The sequence below is a fragment of the Choloepus didactylus genome, chromosome 1, assembly GCF_015220235.1.
Source record: "Choloepus didactylus isolate mChoDid1 chromosome 1, mChoDid1.pri, whole genome shotgun sequence".
Classification (NCBI taxonomy): Eukaryota; Metazoa; Chordata; class Mammalia; order Pilosa; family Megalonychidae; genus Choloepus; species Choloepus didactylus.
The window spans coordinates 126,251,932-126,279,254 of record NC_051307.1 but is presented as its reverse complement, the minus strand read 5'-3'; the positions used below and the strand labels follow the sequence as shown (position 1 = coordinate 126,279,254).

At 36.4% G+C, this 27,323-nt stretch overlaps 2 protein-coding genes across 5 annotated transcripts in view; one reads left to right on the top strand and one right to left on the bottom strand.

The window, feature by feature from the left end:
- Positions 1–19,549, bottom strand: part of PDCD10 (programmed cell death 10) — a 60,881-nt gene extending 41,332 nt beyond the window's left edge. Inside the window, exons 1-2 of one of the 3 annotated variants that reach the window (XM_037841313.1) lie at positions 19,410–19,549; positions 2,496–2,705 (exon numbers count right to left, since the gene is read on the bottom strand). In XM_037841313.1, the coding sequence (XP_037697241.1) occupies positions 2,496–2,591 (96 nt within the window). In that variant the 5' untranslated portion in view covers positions 2,592–2,705; positions 19,410–19,549. Of the gene's footprint in view, positions 1–2,495; positions 2,706–18,526; positions 18,547–19,409 lie in introns of those variants that run through there. The other 2 variants (XM_037841332.1, XM_037841324.1) reach the window with 2 other exon arrangements.
- Positions 19,550–19,889: 340 nt separating this feature from the next.
- The window catches only part of SERPINI1 (serpin family I member 1), a 103,575-nt gene continuing 96,141 nt past the window's right edge, over positions 19,890–27,323 (top strand). The window contains exon 1 of one of the 2 annotated variants that reach the window (XM_037841301.1): positions 19,890–20,376. The gene's annotated coding sequence lies outside the window, so the exon portion shown is untranslated. Of the gene's footprint in view, positions 20,377–20,418; positions 20,515–27,323 lie in introns of those variants that run through there. The other variant, XM_037841305.1, reaches the window with a different exon arrangement.

Genomic DNA, 27,323 nt, shown 5'->3' with positions numbered 1-27,323 from the left:
CCAACTTTAACATGCTGTCACACTATTTCTTTCCCTCCCTCCCTATCATCTATCATCTATTGCTCTGTCTTCTGAACATATGAGAGCTAGCTGCACACTTCCTTGGACAAACACTGTAATTCACATACACAATTCCCATGAACAAGGACATTCTTTTATGCAATCCCATTAAATGCAGCTAAGAAGTACAAGAGATTCAACATTGATACAAAGCTTACATTCTGTATTTTCTTTTTTTTTTTTCCTTATGTCTCAACTGTGTCCATTTGAGCCTCCTGTCCTCCATCCTCAGATCCCATCCAGGGTCATCCTTGGCATTCAATTGTCATCTATTTAGACTGTCTTGTTTTCTTTTTTTTCTTAATTGTGGAAACATATATACAGCCTAAATCTTCCCATTCCACCCCCTCCCTAGGATTCTGTTAGCGGGATTAATCACATTTAGAATGTTGTAATGCTATCTCTTTCTCACCATCCATTACTAGAAATTTCCCTTCACCGCAAACAGCAACCCTACACTCATTTCTTAACTCCCCATTGCCCCTTCCCCCTTTTCTCTTAACCCATACATACTCCACTTTTCACCTCTATGGTCATATTCTCTGATAATTTGTGTTTACTGTGGGCTTAAAATAAACCTCTTAAATTCATAACAATCTTGGTTTTCTTTGATACCAACTTAACTTCAATAGGATACATAAACTATGCTCCTATACTCCTCCATTCCCCCACCTTTATATAGTTCTTGTCAAAAATTACATATTTTACATTGAGTCCAAAACCACTGATTTGTCATTAGAGTTTGTGTATTTTATATCACGTAGGAAGTAAATAGTGGAGTTACAATTCAAAAATTATTGACTTCTATTTGCATTCTATTGTGGTCAGAGAATGTGCTTTGAATATATTCAATTTATTTATTTATTTTTTTTAATTTATTGAAGCTTGTTTTATGTCCCAGCATATGGTCCATTCTGGAGAAAGATCCGGGATCACTAGAGAAAAACGAGTGTCCTGGTGATTTGGGATGTAAGGTTCTATAAATGTCTGTTAAAATTATCTATATCTCTTTCTCCTTTTTTCGTTTCTCTGTCGGTAGGGCTCCCTTTAGCATCTGAAGTTGGGCAGGTCTTTTATTGGCAAACTATCTCAGCATTTGTTAGTGAAAAATTTAAGCTCTCCCTCAAATTTGAAGGAGAGTTTTGCTGCATAAAGTATTCTTGGTTGGAAATTTTTCTCTCTCAGAATTTTAAATATGTCATGCCACTGCCTTCTCGCCTCCATGGTGGCCGCTGAGTAGTCACAACTTAGTCTTATGTTGTTTCCTTTGTATGTGGTGAATTGCTTTTCTCTTGCTGCTTTCAGAACTTGCTCCTTCTCTTCAGTATTTGACAGTCTGATCAGAATATGTCTTGGAGTGGGTTTATTTGGATTTATTCTATTTGGAGTTTGCTGGGCATTTATGCTTTGTGTATTTATACTGTGTAGAAGGTTTGGGAAGTTTTCCCCAACAATTTCTTTGAATACTCTTCCTAGACCTTTACCCTTCTCTTCCCCTTCTGGACACCAATGAGTCTTAAATTTGGATGTTTTATTTTATCTATCGTATCCCTGAGATCTATTTCGATTTTTTTCTCCATTCTTTCTTTTGTTCTTTCATTTTCTGTTCTGTGGACTTCTAGGACACTGAGTCATTGTTCAACTTCCTCTAATCTTGTATTATGAGTATCCAGAGTCTTTTTAATTTGGCCAACACAGTTTCTTGTATTTCCATAAGATCTTCTATTTTTTTATTTAGTCTTGCAATGCCTTCTTTATGCTCTTCTAGGGTCTTCTTTATGTCCCTTATATCTTGTGCCATGGTCTTCTTCATGTCCTTTATATCCTTTGCCATGTTTTCGTTCCTCGATTGTAGTTCTTTGATTAATTGTACCAAGTACTGTGTCTCTTCTGATATTTTGATTTGGGTCTTTGGGATTGGGTTCTCCGTATCGTCTGGTTTTATCATATGCATTAAGATTTTCTGTTGTTTTTGGCCTCTTGGCATTTGCTTTGCTTGATAGGGTTCTTTCAAGTTGTAAAAAAAAAAATACCAATCTAATTTTTCATAAATACAAATTGGTGGCGTACACTTTCTCTAACTAACCAGCAGATGGCGACTGTGAGTCACCTATACCCCTCAAGTTTGTCCCTGTGGTGTGTGGGGAAATGATTCTTGTGGGGTTCAGTTGGTGAACTCAGTTTGGGTGTGTTGCTGGCGCCGTCCGCCCTGAATGTGGGGCTTGTGTGCGGGTGGCTAGGGAGGCAGGGCAGCTTTAATATTCAAATCCCCCAGGTGTTCCCGGAGATTCAAGGCAGCTGCAAGAGTCTACGCCTTCATTTCAGCTCTGCCCCAGACCCTCTCTGTCGCTGACCCACAAACCACCAGCACTGACGTAACGAACCAGGCACTAAGAAATTGCAAAGATCATATGAGGAAATATTTACTGGCTTACCTCATTAAACACAGGATACATGACTGCATAGAGAGGCATAGAAACCATGGAAGTGGTCTCAGCTTCATTCTTCATCTCTTCCATTGTCATCCTCATTCAAAAGCCAACTACAGGAGAAAAAGCAGTGCTAAAATGCAGAAGAATCTTCATTCAATGCAGTATTTCTTCCCCTTTTTTGTGATAAAATATGGCATGGAACATATACTGAACCTGATAAAAGGAGAAGGATGAAGAGAGATTTACTTTATTAAGTGGCATCAATAACACTGATTATTTTCCTTTACAAATTATAGGAGTCCTTATCATATGAAAAGCAGACTTGTTAATATATTTCACTTGTGAAAGCAACCCTGGTCAGTGAGACATCTCTCCTCCTCCTCCCACTCACGGATTGCCCGTTCCTGTAGCTGACTTCTCATTAGGTACTACTTCACAAAGCAGTGATTCATGATCCCACTCATTTAGACTCTCAGAGAATTCTCTATGAAACATCATGAAATGGGGATCCCCTCATATACAATCGAGGAAGAGGTATCAATAAGACATTTAACTATAGCACTTATATGCAATATAAAATTATAACCATGAAATGTACGATCATGAAATCCTGTGTAGAGAACCAAGCTCAAGAATTAAGAAAGAAGAATAAAGAATTAAGGTGTTTCACATTTTCATTAAAATCTATTGCTACTTGTTCACTGACTTTGTCACCGGAAAAAAAAAAAAAAAAAAAATACCAAGCATGCAAGATTCAAGACAAAACTATCAGGAGAAGGCAGAAGTTTTAAAATGGGGAAATTCTACCACTTTGGTCTATTCGGGAAAGTATATCCGTTATCTAATTTTACCAATGGTACTTTTTGGTATTCAGCAGAACACTCTGGGAATCTTTGTCCAAATCTGACACAAAAACTGAGAAAGAAGAGAAACACAGAGACACTGGTAGTCTGTGATTAAAATATTAAGAACTCAACAATATAAAAGAGAAATTTTGTCTTGAGGGATGGAGGAAATGTGTTGCTTTTTAAGAGACAGCGACTACATTTACTTCCTTGGCTAAGCTAAAGACATGACCCTAATTATTAAGTCCAAGAGTAATAGTAGTGACACATCTATATTATATTAAACAAAAAGTCATCAATTTTGAATAATTTCTACCATTTATAAGGCATTTTCAGATTAAAAAACATTTTTCACCTGCATTTACTCTTCACAGTAACTTATATCATTTTAATTTTACAGATGAAAAAGTAGGTTCAGTGATGAAAACTGACATGCTCAAGATCATACACCCAGGTCCTAAGACTTCATTCCAGTACTCTGAATCCAGATCTGATATTCCCAGATCACAAAACCAAGTCTGAAGTAGAAACAATGATCTCTACACCATCTACCCAAGCAAGTGTCCAGAAGTTATTCATTCACTGAACAAACAGCACTTACTATGCAAGATACACTGGGAATTTAATAAGACTTGATCCTAATCAAGAAACTCATCTGGACCAGATTGTAGAACACATGAAGATTGACCTAAGTAATCTGAAAAATACAAAGATCTGGAGGAGACACTGGCACATGATGCTTCAAAAAGCTCCTATGTCCTGTCCTCAGTTTGAGAATTACTTTCTATCCTACTACATCTCTATCAGTGAAAGGGAACTCAACACCTACTGAAACAATTCAGTCCCAGTTCTGATAGTTTTAAACATGGAAAGGTTTTCCTATTTCTGAACTAAAATATTCTCCCTGGCTTAGAGAGAGAAAAAAGGCCAATTCCTAAATTTTATTCTACAGGGCAAAAGAAAATCATTACCTCATCCATCCATTGATTTAGGTAGGTTGTTTTGGTCATAGCAGGAAGGACGGAATGGAAGAACAGAAGATGAAAGCAGAAAAAACTTAAGAGGACTAGTAAAACTATGTAAGAGATAAACAGGAACTGAATAATAAACAAGTGGAAGTAGGTAAACAACAATGGTGGCCCTGCTGTCACTATTTACTTAATATGCCATATGGTAACCTACTTTGCATTTGGAAATAAATTGTGAATACTTTTTTAATAATACGTACACTTGGAACAAGAAAGAACAGATGAAATGCAGTGATGATAGTCATAATGAAAAGGATGGAATGGATGCACAGTATAGATAATAGCAGAAAGCATGGGTACCAATGTAAAAAGCAGGTGAGATAGCAGAACAGGGCCAACAACAGAACGTGGAGAGGAAGACAGAAAATAAACAATTGTTGAGCATTTCACAAGAGAGAAGTCAGGCTGCTATACTGCTATGGCAAGGTTGGACGAGAGAACAAGAATAACGTAGCATCACAAAAATGAAGAGTTTCAAAGAGAAGGTGGTCAAAAGTTTTTAATGCTACTGAACATGGAAGATAATAAGAAAAAAATGAAGAAATCAACAACAAAACAAAACAATGTGTTTTATTTCTTGATGAGATCAAGATCTACCTTCTACGTAGTGTCACTTGTTTACTTGGTGAGCTGGTGTGAGGAGTCTAAGTTTCAAGAATTCTAGTAAAAAGATTAAATACTAAATATTAAAGGGAAAAGAGTCAGGGAATACCTGTGTTTTACTCTTTTGAACATGTATGCATGTATAAAGGCAGAGAGATGAAGGAGGCAGAAAAGTGGCTAGAGTCCCTTTATCATTTTTGCTGACTTCTCTACCCATCTGCCCCAATAAATCTGCTCAAATACTTAATTTTTACTTTTTGTAAATACTGGCATTGAATTTTTTATAATCTTGTGTTTAGTAAGTAATATTGTATCATATCAGGAAATTATCACTGAAGTTATCTAAGAGTCAAATTAGCAAAAATATATATATATTTCTCTCCTCTAACACCGACTTTACAGTACTATAAGCTACTATTTTTCATCAGAAAGAACAGTATTTTACCAACATTACGAGCTAAATAGTTGGCTGGCCTATACTACACATAACTACCCTTTAAACTTATGTCCCTATAAAAATATGTTCCAATGAACCAATTTACAACTGTTCTTTTTAGAAATACATTCACAAATTGGGACCACTCATGGTTTCATTAGTCTATATGAGATTTAAAATCAAGAATTCCAATAAGTCCTTTTAAGTATTGAATTATTCTGCCTATTTTAGTTCAACTTTTAGTTAAAATATGGTTGTCATTCCTTCCACATGTCTCCTTATTTTAAATGGTTCAATGGACAACCTGCAATTATTCCAAGCAACAAAGTGCCTACTACCAAAAAGAGCAAGGGGTCAGTTAAGTGAGGATAAGGCCAAGCACCTTTGACAAAGTTCCTTCTTTTCAGTTTGGGTATGGCCAGACCCTGGCCAGCTGGGTAAAATATTTACAAAAGTTTCAACTCTCTACTGTCTACCGGAGTGTTGATCATGCATATAGAGGCAACTGAAGATCAATGACTCCAAATCCCAAATCTGGAATGGCTTTTACAAATCACCTAATCTAGCTTCCCTCCCTAATCCCCCTGTAGAAACTAAAGTCCCAAAAGAGTGTACTGACTTGCCCATGATCACAATTTTTAACTAACAATAAAAGAAATAATAAAAATTCAATGTAGATATGATAGCAACATAGCCAAGAGCAGTTTTAAGTCTCTCATTTCAAAAGTGTTGCTTTGAGGGAACATTTTTCAGTTCCAAGTAAGCTTTTTGTCTGATGTGTTCTCATCCACAGAATATAAAAACAATAACCAGAACTGCAGGTGCTAATAACTTAGACAAAAGACATGCTTTTAAACCAATTTTCCTTCAAATACAACACTTTGTGATATAAGGATATCAATACTGAGTATTAGCAACCTCTCATTTATATTTTTCTCCTTATTTCCTTGAATAATCAAAATAGCACTGCTAATTTCTAAGATGAATCAGCTTAAGACAATTATTAAAGTGGGGAGGTAACAAAAATAGTTTCTTGGCTATTTTATTGCCATACTCTTAGGGGTTTCTGCTGTACCCAACCAATCTAATATGCTCATTTAAAGAGCTATGTTTAGGTGTATTGCAGGACTCAAAATCAGCATTTCCTTAAACAGCCTCACTCGACTCCATCTGGGGCATGAGATAAACTCTAGAGCTAAAGCTATTTATTCCCAAATAAAAAAAGACAAACAGCTCTTGGTACTGATGTATGCAATTCTTGGGTAGAAAAAGAAGTTAAAAAGGTAAAGTAAATTTTAGATTTAAAATATTTCTAGCCAGGTATATTTGTCTTGTTTTTATAATCAAATTCAGTTCTTAGCTCTCTCACCTGGTCCTAAGTTTTTACAATTCCTTTAATCTCCCTCCCTAAAAGGGAGAAATTTTGTTTCTACATTTATTTTTGTTGTATAATCAACCTGTTTTATGAACATTTAGCTAAAAGAAGTTTATTTCTTCTAGTAGTGATCAGAATCCATGTATTTATGTTCCCCTTTATATTTCTTTTTTCCCAACAGAGATATTAGAGTCACTATAGCAGTTACACAGTACTAGATAAATGTTTGTTGAATGAACAAATTAATGAGGTAAGAGATAGGGAAAAGTTCAGTCTTGCTAATACTTTTCAAATATCAAGCCGAGCAAACCAAAAATAACCACAGAAACTTAATTAATTCTATTAACAAAGTCTGAACTCAGTCTTGTTTAACAGTTGTTACTTCCTCTTTAGCTACTCCTAGCTCTTTCTTTCTACTGCTGTAAGCAAAGAGAATATAAGCACCAGTTGACTACAAATGAAATCAGAATTCCACCAGAGTTTTATATGAAAGCAAGATGGAACAGTCATATAAATTCTAATGTATTGTTTTTATTAAGACTGCTAGGATGTCTGTTAGGTCATGGGAACACAAACATGTATAATTTAATAGTTAACATTCTCAAAGTGCAAGAATTTCCAACATAAATTAATCTTGCTTTATACATAAGCAAGACCCTAAGAGTTGGATACAAAGGAACACTTTTTCTATAAGAAAATGTGGAAGAGTGCTGCAGTTCCCAAATGTTGGAAGACCTAATCCACAATTACTTTGGTGCCTATAAAAATATGTATATATTTCCAAGACTGCTCAGTCAGAATGTCCAGAGAAGGGTCCAGCAATCTGTATTTCTAGTAGACAACCCAGATGAGTCCCCTGAACAGAACAGTCTGGGAATCACTGGTATGGTGTGAACAATGGCTAGAGTAAGAAAAACTAACTTTGAAGAACAGTTTTAGGGATATGGGTAAAATTAAGTTTTACTAAACACTTGACAGGCTTATAGTCCCGACTTTGAGGAAATGCCACTTATTATATGGCTTTGTTTCTGTATCAGAAACAGTAAGGGAGTAAAAGCATATCAGCTTAAAGACTTAGTACTCTAAAATTTATTGGTAAGATTTTATGACTGATATTTAACATAGGTTCAAAGGTAATCTCATGAGAAATTAAAAAAAATGAAAAAGATCTCATCAGATAATAAAACCATTTAGGAATTCTGGTTATGAACTTCCTCCCCAATAACTGATTGATTCAGAGTTTCAAATAACTGATAACCCCCTATTTTCTCTCAACAATTAGCATCAAAAGATCATACCCATTAGGTTATGGGTAAATCATTGCTGCATAAATCATGGTTTGGCTATTTCACACAGCTGGAAAGGTTAGCATTTGATATCACAGCCTACATACCTTTTAGAGATTGTTCCTGTCAAAATTTTGAAGGCCACTTCCAAAAAGGAGACAAAAGATTTTGAGGAGGAAGCTAAGAAAAAGGCAAGCTGAGGAATAGGGTAAGTAGGAGATCCTACTTACACCAAAATGAGCTTGAAGACTTCAGGATATACCTGTATCTCTCTCATTCCCCTGAAAATTACATTTTCTATAATTCAAGATCTTTCATTTCACAGTTTTCTTTTTTATTAGTAAGGTTATGTGGAACTCAATCACCCTGACCATGTTTAGTTTAGCATTTATAGAATTTTGCATTGAAACACCTAAACTAATCTCTTGCTAACAATATGTACAATATATATACTTCAACAGATTATTTTTGTGACTGTATTGAGTATACATATACATAAACATATATATATATACACAAAAATAACTTTTTCTAGGCGTCCTCAAAATATCAAATGGCAGACATAGAGGAAAGAGCATGATCTGAAAACATGGGTTCAAATTCTGGTTTTCCTGTCATTTATAAAACATCTTGTCTCACAGCAATTCATTTCATCTCTCAATGCTTTAGTTTCTTCATTGTTAAGCTGGACAATATCTGAGCTACACTACTTCACAGAGACTTAGTTGAAATAAAACATCAGGTCATTTCTAAAGCATAAAGCTTCTACAGTAAATGCCATTAACTAAGCATTATATTTTTGTAGTTTTAAATAACTATTCAAAGAAAATAAACATTCCACAACGAATTCTCATTTCATTAGATGGTCCGAACTACTAAATCAAATTTGAAAACGCATCCCTTCAATATACAACCATTTTGAGGTATTTGATGCCACTACCTGGTTCAAGGAACCCAGCTATTTTTTTTCCCCTAAAACAAGCTCAAAAGGATACAATCTTCAATACCTCTGTAAATATGACTGACAGAGGAAGCGTTTGCTTAGCCGATAATTAAGAAGTAATGAAGAATCTAACTAAAATATTATCTGCAAGTGCAGTTAAGATGTCTTTAAAGACAGACAACATTGGCAAATTAGAGCACAATGACCCATGATGGAAAAATGCCTAAATGTAAAAGTGCTCTAAATTTAGCTCTATTCACTTCGTCATTCATTGTTGATCTCAGTATGCCTATTACAGATATAGGTATTCCTTAATGGACAGAGATTGGGTTCTAAACATATGTTTATAAATCAGTCATTTGACACACATTTTCTATCTTTTATGAAGGGTTAAGTGAGAGTTAATAATTATTAAGTTCTCAATAAGACTTCAAAATCCACAATATTACCTAAAAGAAAACTACAAATAACCCTGTTTCAATTACACTTACGCTACACTAACAGCACTATTGCTAGAGAGGCTTTAGAGTGGTGATTTAGAGGCCCAACAACTCCAGAACCATACTAGCCTGGATTCAATCCTAGATCTACCACTTCCTAGCTGTGAGACCTGGGGAAAGTTACTGAATTTCTCTGTGCCTCCATTTTCTCATCCATGAAACCAGAATAATTAATAATAAGGTCTATCTCTTAATGTTTTGTGAAGATTAAGAGTTAATAAAGAGTTAAGGTCTTTGTGAAGATTAAAGGAGACCAAGTATTTAGAATAGTGCATGGCACACAGCAATTTTCAATATTAGCTGTTATTATTATTACATAAAAATGCATGTGCATTCTAATTCAGAACTGCAAGATCAGATCACTTTTTATAAGTCAGGCTTCTTCCACAACCATCCAGCCAAAGACCAAGGACTCCTTAAAGACAGATAAATACAGTAACACAGTGATTTTAATACCTCTTTAAAACAGAACTCCTTTTTATCCCCTATATAAGATCTTATATCAAACCCTACAGATGAGATGAAACACAATCATTCATTCAATAAATATACTAAGCAACCAGTTTACCAGCCTCTCCCTCTCTGTATGAGCTCCTTAAACACCTCACCCCACCCACATTTGAAAACCACTGCTCTAGGACAATTGCTACCCAGGTATTATGAATTGAAGGACCAAGTTGAGTGGTCCTAACCATAACATGAAGGGCTAGCGGAGGACTTCTGGACCCAGAGTCTTCCATAACTCGGATAGTTCCAGATCTCAGTTTATCGACAGTAAATTTACCTTTACCCTGTCATATATACTTATACATTTTTAAATAAACTTAAATGTTCAGATCCTAAAATTAAAAAGCAGAAATGGCCATTACACACTATGTAGGCCAATCTCCAAATACCAGAATTTAGAAGTAAAATTCCACAGAAATTCACATTAAGAAATAAAACAGAATTATGACAGATATTTTAAACAAATATGCCACTGTGCCACTACCGCCTATTGTACTGGACATGTCAGCCGGTCTGCTGGGCTGAACTAGTACTTCTAGATTAATCAGCCCTGTTCTTTGTGTTGTCCATGGGTTAATCAGCTTACAGCCAAGAACCCATACCCCATGTAGAAGTCTTTGGAGACCAGAGGGGGAACATGGCTAATTCAAGGTTGCTCCAGGGACCTCAGCAACACATTCGTGGATCTTCAGTTTAGTGTTGCTGTGGATCCTAGAGCGACCTTGCATCATTTTGGTTACCTAGCCAAAAACATCTATTCCTTTTTCAAGGAGTAGGAAACAGAATGAAATCCTCTATTGTACAAATCCTGATGGAGGTCCCTTGGCTTGAGCAATCAGAAGCTCCCTGCTCTGACCCTTTACAAAGTGAGGAAAACTGAAGAGACGCTCACTGCTACAGTGCCAGGCATTGTGCCATAATCCAAGTGACTGTTTTAGCAACATGGTTCCTGGTTCCCTGATCTCCCTTGGTTTCTGCCTTTATTAAGTCAATTCCATGAGCAATTCAATATCCTTTTTAATGAAGTCCTTTTCTGATTAAATTAATCCAAGTTGGTTTCTATTGCTTACAACTAGACCCCTGAACTCACTCACCTTAAAATTTAACTGCATTCTAATAGAAAGTATTGGGCTGAGATATTTGGTTACCATGGAGGCCAATGCTTTTTCCATCTTATTAAATGTGATGTGACTTTTTTCTCTGTACAGAAGAATACTGTATTTTTCACAAGCCTACTCCCAAGTAAGAGTAAATCTGTATAACATTTTTTTCTCTGGACGTAAGACATTATAACAGTAACATATGATGTACATTTATAAGCACCCTTGTGTACATTTCCCAACAATCTTTTTAAGGCAAAACTGTGACCATATGTGTATAATTAAAATTGCTTTTAATCCTTAAAAAAAAAAAGTTAACTGCACCCTATCAGGATGTGCAGTTTCATCTTCTGGGGAGTACTGTTTCTTTCTTTCTTTTTTATAAATAGAATTTTATTGGGATATATTCACATACCATACAATCATCCAAAGTGTACAATCAGTTGTTCACAGTATTATCACATAGTTGTGCATTTATCACAATCAACTTTCTGAATATTTTCATTACTCCAAAAAATAAGAATAAAAATAAAAGTTAAAAAAACACCCAAAACATCTTATACTCCTTTTTCTCCCCTATTATTGATTTACTTTTTGACCTCCTTTTTTCTACTCATTTGTCCATACACTGAAAAAGGGAGTGCAAGCCACAAGGTTTTGACAATCACACAGTCACATCGCATAAGTATATAGTTATACGATCATCTTCAACAATCAAGGATACTGGACTGCAGTTCAGTAGTTTCAGGTATTTCCTTTAGCTATTCTAGTACACTAAAAACTAAAAAGGGGTATCTATTTAACGCATAAGAATAACGTCCAGAATGACCTCTCAACTCCATTTGAGATCTCTCAGCCACTGAAACTTTAATTTCTCTTCCCCCTTTTGTTCAGGAAGGCTTTCTCAATCCCATGATACCAGGACAAGGCTCATCCCTGGGAGTCATGTCCCATGTTGCCAGGGAGATTTATACCCCTGGGAGTCATGTCGCAGGTAGGGGTGAGGGCAGTGAGTTTACCTGCCAATTTGGCAATAAAAGATGTTCTCTGGGGGTGACTCTTAGGCACCACCGTAAGTAGGCTTAGCCTCTCCTTTGCAGTAACAAGCTTCATAAGGGCAAGCTCCCAAGATCAAAGACTTGACCTACTACAATGGGGGGAGTACTATTTCTTAATACAGAAATCTATAAAGTTGACAAGAAGCAACTAAGTTTCTACAGATGACAGTAGAGAGCAGTAAATAAGCACTCAGGTTTGAAGCAGAAAAACCTAAGTTTGAATTCTTGCTCAGCTGGATGACATCAGGGCCACCAAAAGAAAGTCACATGGATCATCTGAGGCAAATTAGTTTTAGAATACATAAAAGAATTTAGTCATCAATACATTTTAAAACTATTTGCCTGGCCTATGTTAAAATTACGTTTTATTCTCTTAGTGTACATAGATCAACTGTGGTCCAGAAGCAGGCTGGGTAGCAGAGTGAAAACAAGATGCCATCAAAGACCTCAAGATAAAATAAAAGGTGATATAATCTCTACAGGATAATCAAAAGTTGCTTATTACATCTGAATTAGTTGATGGGAAATGGAAACAATAATAACAATAAGCATCAACTGGCTTCTAAAATATTTCTGAACTGGCTGTGGGAAAAAGATACACATCTCTTTAATTGTGAAAATCTTCTTTTTCTTTTTGCTGTTTCAAGTTTTGACATCTAAATTTTTGCTAAAATTTAAACAAAATCATTTATTGGTGGGCAAGAAACAAATCTGTACACGTGAACATGTTTATCTTTTGCCCATAAAGTTTATAATCTAGTGGCTTATTAATCTAATAATGCCTACCTAAACAGTTGTTTAGTGTTCAACTGAGGTACAGGTCATTCTATTTACGTTTCTTGGTGCTCTCCCATTTTAATTTCTCCAATATAATGCCAAAGCATTCCTTTAAAATCTTTCAGAAATTTAACTAAACTTAAGCCCTCATAATTTATCCATGTCTCTATGCTTGAAAGTACAATTTAAGGAAACTACTGCATGGGTCTTGCCTACTCACTCAGTATCACTTATAATCTTAGATACCTACTATTTAACTAAGGATCTCTAATTGGCTAAGGTCCTCTACAATATGCAACGTGTATTTTCTTTACTTTACAAAATTTCTTAACACCAAGAACACTGTCACAGGCCCTCAAATGTTGATAACATTATTAACCTCAGAAAACAAATTGACTCTGACTCTAATGAGGCCAACGTTCTATCGTGATGATGCCATTCAACTTCACCTTTAGTCCCAAAGGATCTCATACACAAATGCTATTAGTCACAAAAAGAAATGAGGGAAAACAGAATGATTTATCTGTTTATATTATCAAAAGTTTCTCTTATAACCTATGCTTGCAAATGTGTAATTCATTTTAAGGAAGCACACCAAAATTAAGTTAGGACACGAAACAGTATCCACAAAGCATGTGTATTTCTGAATAAAGAACGACAGCATTATTCAAAATCCTACGGAATTAAGTTAAGAAAGCCTTGCAACAACCTGAACTGGCGTAAGAAGCAGGTCAGCCTAGAGGCCCAGTCGAACTTGTTTAACTTTCCCAACTGAGGGCTGTTCTAGCAACATTATATGACTCTGAGAAAGCAGCAGGGTTGTAACATTTTAGTTTTGTTATTTTCTAACTCCAATCTCAATTGGAGTTCCAGTTCATCCTGAAGATAAGACAAGATGGTTGGATAAGGCAGGAAGGCATGCTTCAGCATCAGGGACCAGACAGTAAGTTGGAGAAACTACTATCCTCTCAAGTTCTAACCCCAAATTAATGAACTGATGCAAGTGAAAGTTATAACTACATTAGAAAGGCTAAAAGTCACCTCCTCCCCCTCCTATCCACTACATTACAAACTCCTACAGAGAAATTTTATTCATTTCTCTATTTGCTGGGACCTAGCACAGTACTCCGTACAATCAGTCGAACTCAGCAGTTGGACTGCAGTCATGAAAAATCTAACATAATCCATGCCCTTGAGGAGTGTGCAGTCTTGCAGGGAGGACAGATATTAAAGAATTACAGTGCCACACCAAGCTGTCACTGTGCATAACTCCAGGGAGCATACCTGCAATGCAATCACATTATATATACACTTATTCTAGAGAAGTTCAACTGACAGGCTTAATTTTTTTTGAAGACAGAAAATAAAAAAAGGAAAATAACCATAGAATTGAATAGGTGTTCATAATTCCATTCCATAAACATAAGTTCTAGAACAAGAAAGAGAAATGAATCTGTTACACCCTCTGCTAGACATACCAGCACAATGCCTTACCTTACAATAAGCAATTCACCATACTGATTGATCCTTGTTGTATAATAGACATATTTCTCTTCTAACATTGCCTCTGAATAACAAGCCAAATACTTCACCTGGCACTCAAAGGAAAAGTACTCTATTCCAATGCTAGAGAAAAACTGGCTGTGTTGACACTATGTTAGTCTCCAATGTGGTAACTTCCTAAAGGATTTTTTTTTGAGTAAATTTGACTACAAGTAATTTTTGTGTGCCATATTGACCTGGTGCCTAAAATACAACTTTTCTTGTAACTGCAACTCTAAATCCAAATGACCTCCAATGCAGTCTATTGCTAACATCATTTCTTTTACACAGGTTAAAAACATGGTCGAGTCAGCCAGTCTGGATTCAAATCCTAACCGGAAGCAATTACAAGGTTGTATGACCTTTGGCATGTTGGTTATCTTGTCTATACATTAGTTTTCTCATCTACAAATAGGGATAACAATGCCCGCACTTCACGGGGTTGTTGTAAGGATTACATGATATCATGTAAAATGTTTAGCCTGATGTTTGGCACTTAGATACTGCTCAATAAATGTTGTTCAATAAATGTTGGCTACCATATTATATCCCAGATCATTCCAAAAAGGGTTTAAGGCAATGTCACACAATAGATACTCATTAATATTTGATAAGAGAATGAACCAAGATATTATTATACAATTTAGACTTACCTCTGGTACTTATGTCCAAGGGACTGGCCAAACTGAGGAAACAATAGTGACTACCATGTAATTTATATCAATTATGCTAGGTTAAATATGAAATTTTTACCCAAGATCAGGACCAATTTAAAAAAAGTTCACTTAGGACTTAGCAAAGGATATTTATATTTAATGATAAACTAAAAGCATTATCAAATTGTAAAGCCAAATATCAGCAATCAGTTTCTGATAGTATACTGTGAGTGGTTTGGTAAATCCACTGTAATAACAAGGTATGAGGCATTTAAGGCTACAGTGACTCAGAGCTGGGAATTTATTTTATGCCATTATTGTTTACTGCAAAGGATTAGAGAATCTGTTTTCTCTGAGGACCCAAACCTAATAAACCTAATTTATTTCTGAAAATCAGTTTGTTTTTAAATGATATGCTCTTTTTACTCTCATAAGTACATAGGTTTAAAGTAAATATTATATTAAGACCCACTGAAATATTATGAAAATTTTCAAGAAGCCCAAAATAAAGGCTCTTTTAAAGCAAGTACGACCCAATTTTACAAAGTCACATTATTTAAAGCAGGTGACATTAAAGGTAAAATTCACAATTAGCATGGTGAAAAAACAAAACAAAAAGTAAAAAGCATGGATTTTGGAGACAGATCCAGGTAATCTCTAGCAATTTAATTACACTTTTTTGAGCTGTGGTATCCTCAGCTGTAAACTACCTACTTGAAATAATTGTCCTGAGGACAAAATGACATAACATTAGGAAAGAACAGAGTTCACTAAAAGTTCCTTCCATGTCTATATTCTCTTGTTATAATGAATGTTACCTGCAAAACAACAGCCAGTGTTAATATTCTCCAAAATGCTCTTGGAAAATGAGTCCTTTGCCATTTCCATATAGGTAGCTATTTATCCTGGTTTTCAAAACCTCCAAGAAAGGAGACACATTTTTCTACAGTCAATAACTCCTTTGTACCTAACCTAAACTTCCAAACTTAAGCTCATTTGAAAGTTCCTATATTCTTCAATCCTCCATGAGTGTGAGAAGCAAGTCTGTTTTATTCATATTTGTATTTCTGTCCCTAGCATAGTGCTGGAGGTGCTGTGCATGAACACACTCATTCATTCATTCAGTAAATATTTACTAAGCATTTACTTTGTGCCAGGTATTTTGGTAAACAGTGGGGTAAGACACCCAACAACTGAGTGCCCTGCAGTTGGAGCTTAGGGTATAGTGGGGGAGATAGATATTTATCAATTAAGTATGCAAATAATTAAGTTCTTATTGTGATGAATGGCTACAAAGGAAAAGTGCAGAGTATGAAGATAACAGTGGGGACCTACTCTAGTTTCAGGGAGAAGGAGAGTCAAAGAAGGTCAGGGAAGGCTTCCCTGAGGAATGACATTGAGTGAAACTTGCAAATTAACTAGGAGTTGGCCAATTTTTTTTGAGGAGGTGAGGGGTCTGGAAATGAAGCAGTCCAAGCAGGGAGAAGGAATATGTACAAAGGTCCCTGAATCAAAAAAGAGCATGTGTATGAAGTAACTTAAAGGCATAGAAAATGAGAAAGACTGATGATAAAGATGGAACGCTGGATACAATAGAAGACAATCTGGGAGTATTAAACAGAGAGTAGGAGGCTTACAGTATTTGAACAGTTAAGTCACATTAGGTCTTTTTTTTCTCCTGTAAGATAAATAATCTAAAGGTCTGGAGTCAGAAGACCTGAATTATACCCCGGTCCCATGAGTTATTAGTTGCACGAACTTTTGGCTCACTTAAAACAATCTGAGCATGTTCATTATCTTTGTAGAACAAGTATTCAATAATTCTACCTACTGGGAATAGAACAATAAAAACACAAGCTCCTATAAAGTCCAAAATGATAACAAATATATTATAAATTATAAACGATTATAAAAAGACAACTGTACACATCACACTGTGAACCCTAAATTATCCAGTATGAACCCTAAATTGTCCAGTACAAAATGACCACAGTATTCCAGCACATGACTGAAGGAAGACACATACAGTGGAAACTTTACTCCGCCATTCCAACATAGATGAAACAATATGAAAACTACAATAGACCTTAGAGATAAAGATATGTTAGTGAGAAATGAACTAAGGCCAAGTACATTATATTTCATTTATTTCCAAAATTTCCTGATATACCTCAAAAGCTCTTTCCACAACCTCATTAGCTGCATGCCAAAAGCTACGAGAACTCATTTCACACCTCTAAACAAAAGCAAATGTCTATAGTGCCATCTAGAAAACATATTAACATACTTGCTTTATCATCACTGACTCAAGTTCAGTTTATGGTCTACTTAACTACTGCATCCTTCTAATACAGCAGAAAGCCAGTTATCCCCACATATTTTTCCATTTGTTTTGTTGGTTCTAACTCCCCTACGTACCATATCACTCATGGTGCTACATTATTCCAGATATTACTTCATTATGTAGTATGGTACCTTTCTTCTATTTTAAAGGTCATTATTAGTTTCCAGATCATCTTAACTTTAATCATAGTTAAACATAATATCTCTGAACCCAGAAAATGTTCTTGCATTTAAAAGTTAAACATATTGTTGACAATATTATTAAAGTTGCAGAGGGCATTCAAAATTCAGCATATTTCAATGGTCAAATTATATAACAGTAAACCATGATTACTGCTAACTATAGTTTGATACCTGGTTCTTGAACAGAAACTTATGAAGAAATCCTGAAGTCAATGAACATACTCCTAAAATTCTACTAAAGAAGTATCCAATAATAATATTCTAAAGCTACAATTGGACATAACAATTATAGAGTAAGGTCAGGAAAAAAACACTACCTTGTGCTCAATATAAAATAAGTGCCCTGTTTTGTTTTGTTTTTCTTTAAAGTAAAATAAAGATGAATTAAAAAGAGAAAAGACATAGATGATAAAAAAGCAACATGTAACAACCTGATTTTATTATTTATGCGCACACACACACATTCCAGAGTCAAAAAAATGAAGCGTAAATAAAAATCCCAAACAGAAATGTGATGTTATGTCCAAGAAATGCAATGCATCCTCTTTTCTAGTAATGAACACACTAAACTTTTTTTCATATTACATATTTGAAAAAGTGTAAGTTTCATGAAAGAATTCCAATTCCATCACGTCCAAAATGATAGTAAAATCAGTTCTATTATCGGAAGGGAAAAGAAGAAGGAAGATTCTTATTATACGGATGGGACATATTGTTTAACTGATATTCTAATTTATAAAATGGTCTGTGCTAATAGTCTATCATTTAATGTACCCCTTATAAAAGAAAAAAAAAGTAATGTGAAACTGATCCTTTCTTCTTATTTTTCCCGAAGTTCAGAGTAGGTCCTACCTTTGCATTAAGGAATTTCACCCCAGCTAAAAAAGAAAAAACAAAACAAAACAAAAGTTTTCACTTCTCAGATGGCTTCTTAGAAATACATAAAATACATCACTTTGCAACTTCCTCCACCCACTTCAAAAAACACAACCAAACTGCCTATTTGGGGGGAAGAAGGGCGGCAATTCTAAATAAGAAGCTAGACTAGATTCAGATTATCTGTCCCTATGTGTGTGACCTTGGACACGTCACTTAACCCTGTTTCCTCATCAGTATCCCGACGCGAAAGTGATTTGAAACAGTAAAGGGGTAAACATATCTTAGGTCATCTAAGAGGATCAAGTCTTTCTGCTTAGGACAAAATTACCTCCTTAGAAGGACATCATTAAATTGGAACTGAATCCATAGATTCCTGTCAACATCTTACTCTTCCTTCTACAGTTCTCCTCTTCTCTCAAAGGGCATAACCCAAGTCACCCTCAAGAGCAGCCTCCCAAGCACCCCTTCCTTCCTCCACTCCTCCCCTTTCCTACTCCTAAAGCACCTTCATCTCTCCACCCCAAGCCACACGTTGAGGACCCCACCCCAGGCACATCCGCCCTCTCCCCTCTCTCGGGGCACCAGAGGCCAACCTCGCCCTTGCCCTCCCACCCCCACCTAGAGGAGTCTTCCTGGAGGCGCTCAGGCCCGAGCAGGGCAGGCGGCATTTACAAACCCGCTTTACGCCACTCGCGTAGGGTAACCTCGCTTACGTCCATAGGGCCCCGCTCCTAGCCCCGTCCGCTCCGCCTCCCAGAAACAAGCACGGTGTCCTAGCCCCGGACCCTGTTTGACCCGAGACCCCTTCTGCTCAGCTCGGAGCTACTCAGACTGGTAAAGAACAGCCACACCTTACCGGCAACTGGGGCAGCGACTCCACTTCCAACCCCTGAAGCCCTCTTTCAACTCCCGGATCAATTCACTTCGGCGACGCCGGAAGGACCCCAGAGGAACCAGGCGTTGTCCGGAATCCTACCCAGCCGGAGTCGCGCAAGGGCCTATGGGGACTCGTAGTCCCACGTGCAAGCCTTGCCAGCAATTCCTGTACTAGCAAGACTACACTTCCCGGCAGCATGTTCGGAGAAGCCTAAGGCGATGGGTGGGGATACTTCTAGCCAATAGTTGAAGAGTTTCCTGTCTTTGCGGCAGGAGGTGAGATGAAGAGACAGTGTGTTCAGAAAAGCAAGGAAGGGCGGGGTGAGCTCTCACCTGCGCCAATCAGGGTGCACGGTTGGCCCCGCAGGCGACTCACCCATTGTGGGGGCGGGCGAACCCTGCCGAGGAAGAGAGGGTGGGAGGGGCCCGAGGTGGGGTACGTGTAAAAGCCCATGGGTAGTCTCTGAGAAGGAAGAAGAGGCATCCTGCCCGGAGGAGCAGTTTCCGCGAGAGCAGCCGAGCCCCAAGCACCCCGGGCAGCTGGACCCGTTGATCAGGGTGGGACAGGCTGAGCCAGGGCTCCACGCGGAGACGCCCGGGTGGGGCGGGAGGCAGCTCCAGGTGTGAGTCCACGGAATGCGGGTAGAGTGGTCCCCGAGGCAAAGAAGCGACGTGACAGCTGCAGAAGTGCAGGGAGCAGGAAGGTACCAGAGCTGCAGCTTCGCGCCGCCTCCATCCCTGGCAGCAGCAGGAACAGCAGGGGGAGGAGCAACAGCTGCTGAATTCGCCAACTAGAGGAGTGGGAGGCGGGGCTTGGGTCCCTGTAAAGCCGAAGGCTCAGCCTGGACTGTAGTTTCCCGGGAGAGACAAGAGCAGGAGCAAGAGCGGAGTGCGGTCCTTCGAGCATCCGCTCCAGCATCCCGCCAGGGGTTGCAGGTGTGTGGGAGGTAAGCGTGGGTGCTTTTTCAGGACTTCCGCACACTGCCCGGGAGAAAGCCTCTTCCAGTAGGAATTATGCCAAGGTACAGCTAAAAGAGTCTCTGCCTTGTGTTAGGAAACCTGTGCAAAGCCTTTGGATGAAAAAGGTACATTTTTGGACTTCGAGGGGATAAAAAGCAAAAGGTGGTTTGACTCGGGCGTAAAGGGCGTGGTTAGTGTTGTTGCTTTGAGTTGTAACATTAAAATTGTTTTGGGAGATCCCAAAATTGAAGGAAATCTTGCTAATTGAGGACAAGGTGGATTGTATCTGGATAGGTGCGTAGCTGATTAAAAGCAAAAATTTTGTCACTGATACAGAATAACTTCAGCACTCTTTCATTAGGAGTATAAGTTTGCATTCTTCTTCAACGTCTGCCCTTTACGTTGTTTTATCAGATTGTCCTGCTACCGACCTGTTATTCAGTGAGGTTGTACTGCGGGTTCCTAGAATTGAAAGAGATCTGTATTAAGGAAGCAAATGCAGTCAGGAATAGTCAAGATGACTGAACCTACCAGAAGTATAACTTTTGCCAACAATAATGTAAAAATGCAGTTTAATGGATGGATACTTAGCTTTCCTTCCATTGGCTCTGAAATATTGGAACAAAAGACTCAGTGTACAGTGCGAACATAGGGTGTACTTTATTGCTCTTTATTTTCTCATTTGTGTCTGGTAATATTTACACATTTGAAAAGAAAGCTGTCTGAGGATCTGTTTTCTGTCTAGAGAGTATATGCTAAATGATTACTTAGTATGTGTTCTGGTGGGTTCAGACTTAGCATATAGTGTCTTAAAATAATAGTTTATTCTAGGTATTAAATCATTTGCATTTTCTTTGAATGTAATTGAATACTTGTGGATGAATATATGTTTTAATACTAAAATATGTTTTAATACTGAGCAAAAATGAAAGTTGCTTCTACCATTGTGTAACTATGACACATTTACAGCCTGCTCTTTTTAGTAAAGTATGTAAAAGCCCATTTGCCTAGTTCATCTTCTTTTTCTTTTTGTTACAGAGGTTCCCCAGATTATATGGCTTTTAATCATAGTAGCATATTGCAGCACATTTTGCCCTGAAATGCCTTCATCGTGATAGTTGTAGATTTCAAAGTCTGTATACTTTAACCTGGATTTTCTTGAATTAGGGTCAATAAAATAGAATAACTATTTCTTCTGTTTTCATGCTCCTGATTTAATTAGGATTTTTGAATTTTATTTTTCTGAACCACACAAAATTCCTTTTTGAACAGAAATGGCTCAAAAGGGTTCTCTTGGTAGCTTAAAGTTCAATCCTACTGAGTGTTTGACATCCTAAATGACTTATCAGTATGTAAGTCTTCCTCTCCTACACCCCCGACCCACACATGCACACACACACTCATACACTCACACACCAGAGAAATATAATGAGAAGAAAAGATCTTAGGAAAACGACTGCTTTTAGATAAGCAGATCTGGTAAGTGTTAGAGCAAAAAAAAGCTTCAGAGAAGAAAAAGCAACAGTAACCACTAAACTTACCAGCCATGGTAAGGATCACATTTTATCTTTGCTACATCACAGGAGAATCTATTAGTTAGAATAGGTGATATGACCCTGTGAAAATTATTTTAGAGGAGAAAAAGTGGGTGCTAGAATGTAGTGAGGCATAGAAAAAATTGTTTGCCCTTGATATTTGTGATTAAGTGGATGGTCCTTAATTAGAGTATTAGATTCTTTCTCAGGCTCTGCTGTTGATTCATTTTATAAAATTGAATATTATTGCCACTGGATTATTTCCCCCATGTAATAATAATAAATAACAATAGCAATGAAGTTGCTTCAAAGCCTTTATTAAAAGATCTTTTGGAAAAGGTTTGGTTGGGAATCAGTTAATAACCAAGCAAATGGGGAAGAAATTAAATACCAAAGAATTTGAGATTAGATATACTTTGAATTCCAACTATTTATAGGTCTTCTGAGCTATCATAAGCGCTGAAATCTCATCAGGAATGAATGAGCTTGCAGTATTAAAGTACTGAATTTTTTGCCTGTTTCCAAGATTTGGATCCTTTTTATTGTGTCAGTGAAAGAGATTGGGTTCCCATGTATCATTTGAAAGTAGGAAGAGTGTGTTTTGATGAGGAAGGAAATGATTGGCAATATATACTACTTTGGCATTTATTTGTTACCTTGTACTCTTGACACATTTTAAAATGATGTTCATAGTAAATTAAAGATTATCAGAAGACTTCTCTTGATTGTATGTTACTGGTATTGAGAAGCTGCATTATATGGCAGGCAGTTTATAATTTTATATAAAGCACTACCTAGATTAAAAGCATATCATTTAATCTGCTCTTGATTTTTACCAGTTGTGTATGAATATCAATGAGGTTGTCATGATATGGAGAGGAAGAGAAAGAAAAACCAATAGAATATAGAATGTCTCTCCTGAATGGAAGTTGCTTTGGGGATTGCCATCCTTTAGCCAAAGACTTGGTTAATTTCAAATGACAGTATGTTTTGGACTTTTTAAATTTTTAAATTCTGACTCGAAAAGTCTGTTGAGTCAAAATAATTGAGAAGCATGGATTTCTTTTCCTAACAGGAAGATTCACTGATGCATGCAGCACAAAAGAGTGAGATTTAAAGGTTTGCGATCAAATGGTTTTGATATGTGAGGTGGGGTGAGAGTCATATATGAAGAAAACAGCTTTGAAGAACATAACTTTAACAAAAGAGAAAATAGATTTGATTATTTTTGTTGTTGTTAAATACTTATAAGTGACTCCATGACCTTTTTTTCCCCCAATCATTAATTTCTAGCGATACTTGCCTACATTGTTATTTTAACTGGAGTGAGAGTGAAATGAATTAATTAGATTTTGAATAAGCCTGGGTTATTAGAGCAAAAAAGAAAATATCACATGCATATACATTCATTTCTAAGTGAAACATTATTATTTGGACATGATTTAAAGCAAGAAGAAAATCCTAAAATGTGTTTTTCCCCCTTGATAATAGAGGTTCTTGAATGAGACAATAAAGATGAGCAAGAACCACCTTTTTTTTTTTTTAGAAGTACTTTTTATGTTTTTTAAGCAAACTTCTAAGGTTAAACACTGCTATGGGAATCAGAATGAATTGTTATACAAAAGTAAGGGTTTTTTGTTTTCTTTTTGTCTTTAAGGCTCACCTCTAATGTTTTCTAATATTATTAAAAGTTTGAAAAGCATGTTTTAAATTACTAGATTATTAGCTTCTTGAGACCATATTCTTCTTTTCTATCTCCTGTGGTTTACCTCAGACATCATGCTTAGCATGAAGAAGTTGTCCTATAATAACTTACTGAATTAGAACTATTAGCAAATAGTTCTTAAATGTACACATTGACACATCTTGCAGTTTGAGAGACAAGAGTCAGTTGACCTTATAAAATGTTACTATACAATATATCAGGCCCTCTACAATGGCTTTGTGCTGGTTAGCCTTTGCAAGGGTGCCGATTGAGCCTAATTTGATTCAGGCCATAGTGGGCTATAAAGACTTATCTGTAGCTTTGGATGCCAGAGTTTCTAAATCCATCCCAGAGCTGTAGAATGTGGGCCAGGGAAATGGATTTTCCCTCCAAGGAAGCCCATGATTCACCATCAGTTTTCCTGATGATGGATACATACCTTTGTTGAAGCTTGTAAGAGGCATATTTCATTGTATAAAAACTGAACTTACTCTTCCATTTTCCTAATCAATACTTAAAAAAAGAAGAAAAGTCAGACTAATTGTATTTAAGAAAATGTGGAACATTTTTGTTTTTTGTAATTGACTTCCAGAAACAAATTAATCTGATTGTTAGAATTAAGACTTGGAATGTGGTTTTTCTCTCATTCTTATAAGACCTTGAGAATTCTAGTACATTTTAAATAGTTGTTCAGTAGTTAAATTAGTAATAGTGGAATTTTAACTGCCTTCTGTTTACTTTTTAATGTACCTTTTGGCTTAGAAATAATTGTTATTTTATTTTGGCACTGCTCTTAACAGTGCTTAGCACGGTGCCTTCTATAGTGTTAGCTGAGTTCCTAAAACTCTCTTCCTAAGCAGATGCCTAGTATCTTTATAACTAAAATTCAGTTTCTTTCATCCTTTTATTTTCTTTGGGACTTTATGGATTTTTCATATTTAGTAGGTGGTAACAATTTGTTTATATATTTGGCAACCTATACTGAAACATCATTTTTTATGTTTTACAAAATAGAGCTAGAAAAATAAATTTTTCTCTGACAGCTATTTTAGCACCAAATTCAGCCCTCTGCCCACAACAGTTGCTTGTATTAGAACTCAATGTAAATATCACTATCTTTGCTTGGATTTCTGAATGGATAGAGCAAACATTGCTCTTAACTGCGGCCTTGCATGTATGTGTATGTGCTTTAGATATAAATTTATTTCTTGGATGCCAGTGGAATCTGTGGGGTTCTTTTCTCTCCTTGCCTTTAGAACTTTGCTGATTTAAGGATGTAATTGTAAGTAACCACCCCATCCATACACATATACACACTATGATTTTTTTTCCTTGACACATAGAAATAGAGACTTACCAAAAAATAAGTAAGTGTAATGTAAGCTTTTATCTTTACATTTTAACTGGTCTTGAACGCTCTCCTTTCAGTGAAATGATTGTTGGGAGGCCTTGTTAAGCCTGAATTATACAGGAGTTTATCATCTTTGAGCCAGGGTGTGGAAGGGATGAGCTTTGAGACTTGGCATTAACAGTATTTAGTGCTGGCCTTCTGTTCAGCCTAGCTTCTAAAGCATGTATGGTATCTCTAGTGCTAGCCACTGCTTTGAGGCCCCCTTCTGGTTCAGCCTAGGAAAGGAGCCTTCTGATCTCCTCACAGTTCTTAATTTAGTGCGGGAAGGAAAGCAGATGGAATTTACTTTGATTTAATAGCCTCATTTTCTTAAGTGTATTGTGTTTCTCAGACATATCTCATGCCAGAGCTCCCAGTAGCAGTAGTTCCTGTGCCACAAAGTGATTTCTGTAGCACAGTCTAGCAATTCAATGCTTAGCTCTCAACTGGTAGGTCCATTTTCCCCCTAGTATCTTGGCTTCTTTTGAATGGACCTGGAAGTCCTCACTGAACACCTAATACTTTACCCACATTGGATTGCTTCTGTCATTTTTGTGATAACCTAAATTTTGTTGTGAAAACCTAAGTCATTTATTTGAGGTGTTTTAACTTTATTTACCTTGAAGAGTTAATTTTATTATTTTTCTACCTCTAGTAAGGGGCTACAGAAAGTGTGCTATGTTGTATAATTTTTGCCATCCACTTGCATTAAATCAGTTATTAGAGCATTTAATTGTTTTGTACTTCACAAAGCAATGTAAAATCATTGAAGCAATTAATATTTTTGAGGTATATTCAGCCTTCCAGTTAAGAACCTTTTCTCTAGTGTCCTAAATTGCTTGATATTAAATCACTTATTCTACATATAAGGCAGGTTAAATAGTATCTTAAGTCAAACTTCCTTATGAGGACTTCTGTATAATACAAAATACTGAATACAATTTGTACATTATCAGAATTCTCACAGCTACATATTGATAGTATAATTTTTTAAGCTGAGTCAGTAAACTTTTTAAAAAAATTACGAAGTCTAGAACTCATATTAATTAAATCTAAGTCAAAAAGATAAATTTTTCTGTATATCAAAAGTTACTGATTAAACATATTCTTTTAAAAAGGAAACACCAATAACTTAACTTTTAAAGTCTGTATCAATTAGAAATAATTTCAGTTGCAAGTTTTATGCACAATGACATAGAACAGTGGAGATTTCTTTTTTCCAGATCAAGAAGTCTAGAGGGAAGTAGTTATTAGCTGTTTGTTCAGTGGCTCAATAATGTCAAGCCCTTGCCCTGGCGCTTTCCCTCCTGCTTGCTGCAAGATGGACGCTGCTGCTGATCCAGACATCACGTTTCAGTTCCACTTGGGAAGAAAGAGCAGGGTCATCCCTGTTGAGTCTTTCTTTTTTAATCAGTAACCAAAAGCTTTCCCAAAGACCTCCAGCAAATATACACTGTGGATTTATTGGCCCATGGCATGCAATTGCCCATAGCTTCAAGGAATATGAGGATATCAATGATATCTGGCCTCCATGGTACATAAAATAAAGGAACAAGTGTTCAAGAATGACCTTTAATAACCAGACAATCATTTCAGCCATCCTCTGATCATTAAAACTATGTTAATTTTAAGTTAATTGTATTCCTTCTTATTCTTTCTGACTTAGTGACTCTCCCTTTCTGTTTTTGTTGTTGTTGTTGATTGTTTGTTGTTAGGGTGGATAACTCTAACCTCTTCCTCCACATTTTCACTTCTGTGACTACCAAATGGGCAAAGGCATTACCCAGAGACTAATGGTATCTCTGGTTAAGAGGCAATCTTTTCAGAAAGGATGATTCTTTCTTGAAAGGATAAATCTGCTTTAAACCAAAAATTATCGAGGAATCTTCCACTATAGAGTGTATTCAAGAATGAGCATAATACAAATGAACAATTGAGTATTAGGATTCTTTTTAAGGTTTGTTTATATCTGCCTGAAAAAGGTAGTAAGCCATTTTCCATAGAGTAGAACTTACTATAAAAATTTATTATCCTGGAAAATAATGGTGTTAACCCTTTCTAAAACTACCAAAATTATGACTCATTTGTACAATGATACATCTTGGGTTTATGGATTTTATAAACTATGATTCCTTGAGATAGGAAAGCCTGAGGAGAAAAATAAAAAAATGAAAATGTGGAAACAAATACATTAATTTTTTTTCCTGCTTGAAAAAACTCATAAAGAAAATGTTGACCATGGAACCTTGCTATATTGCAGTTGTCTTTTCTTTTCCATATTAATTAACGTCTTCATTGTCCAAT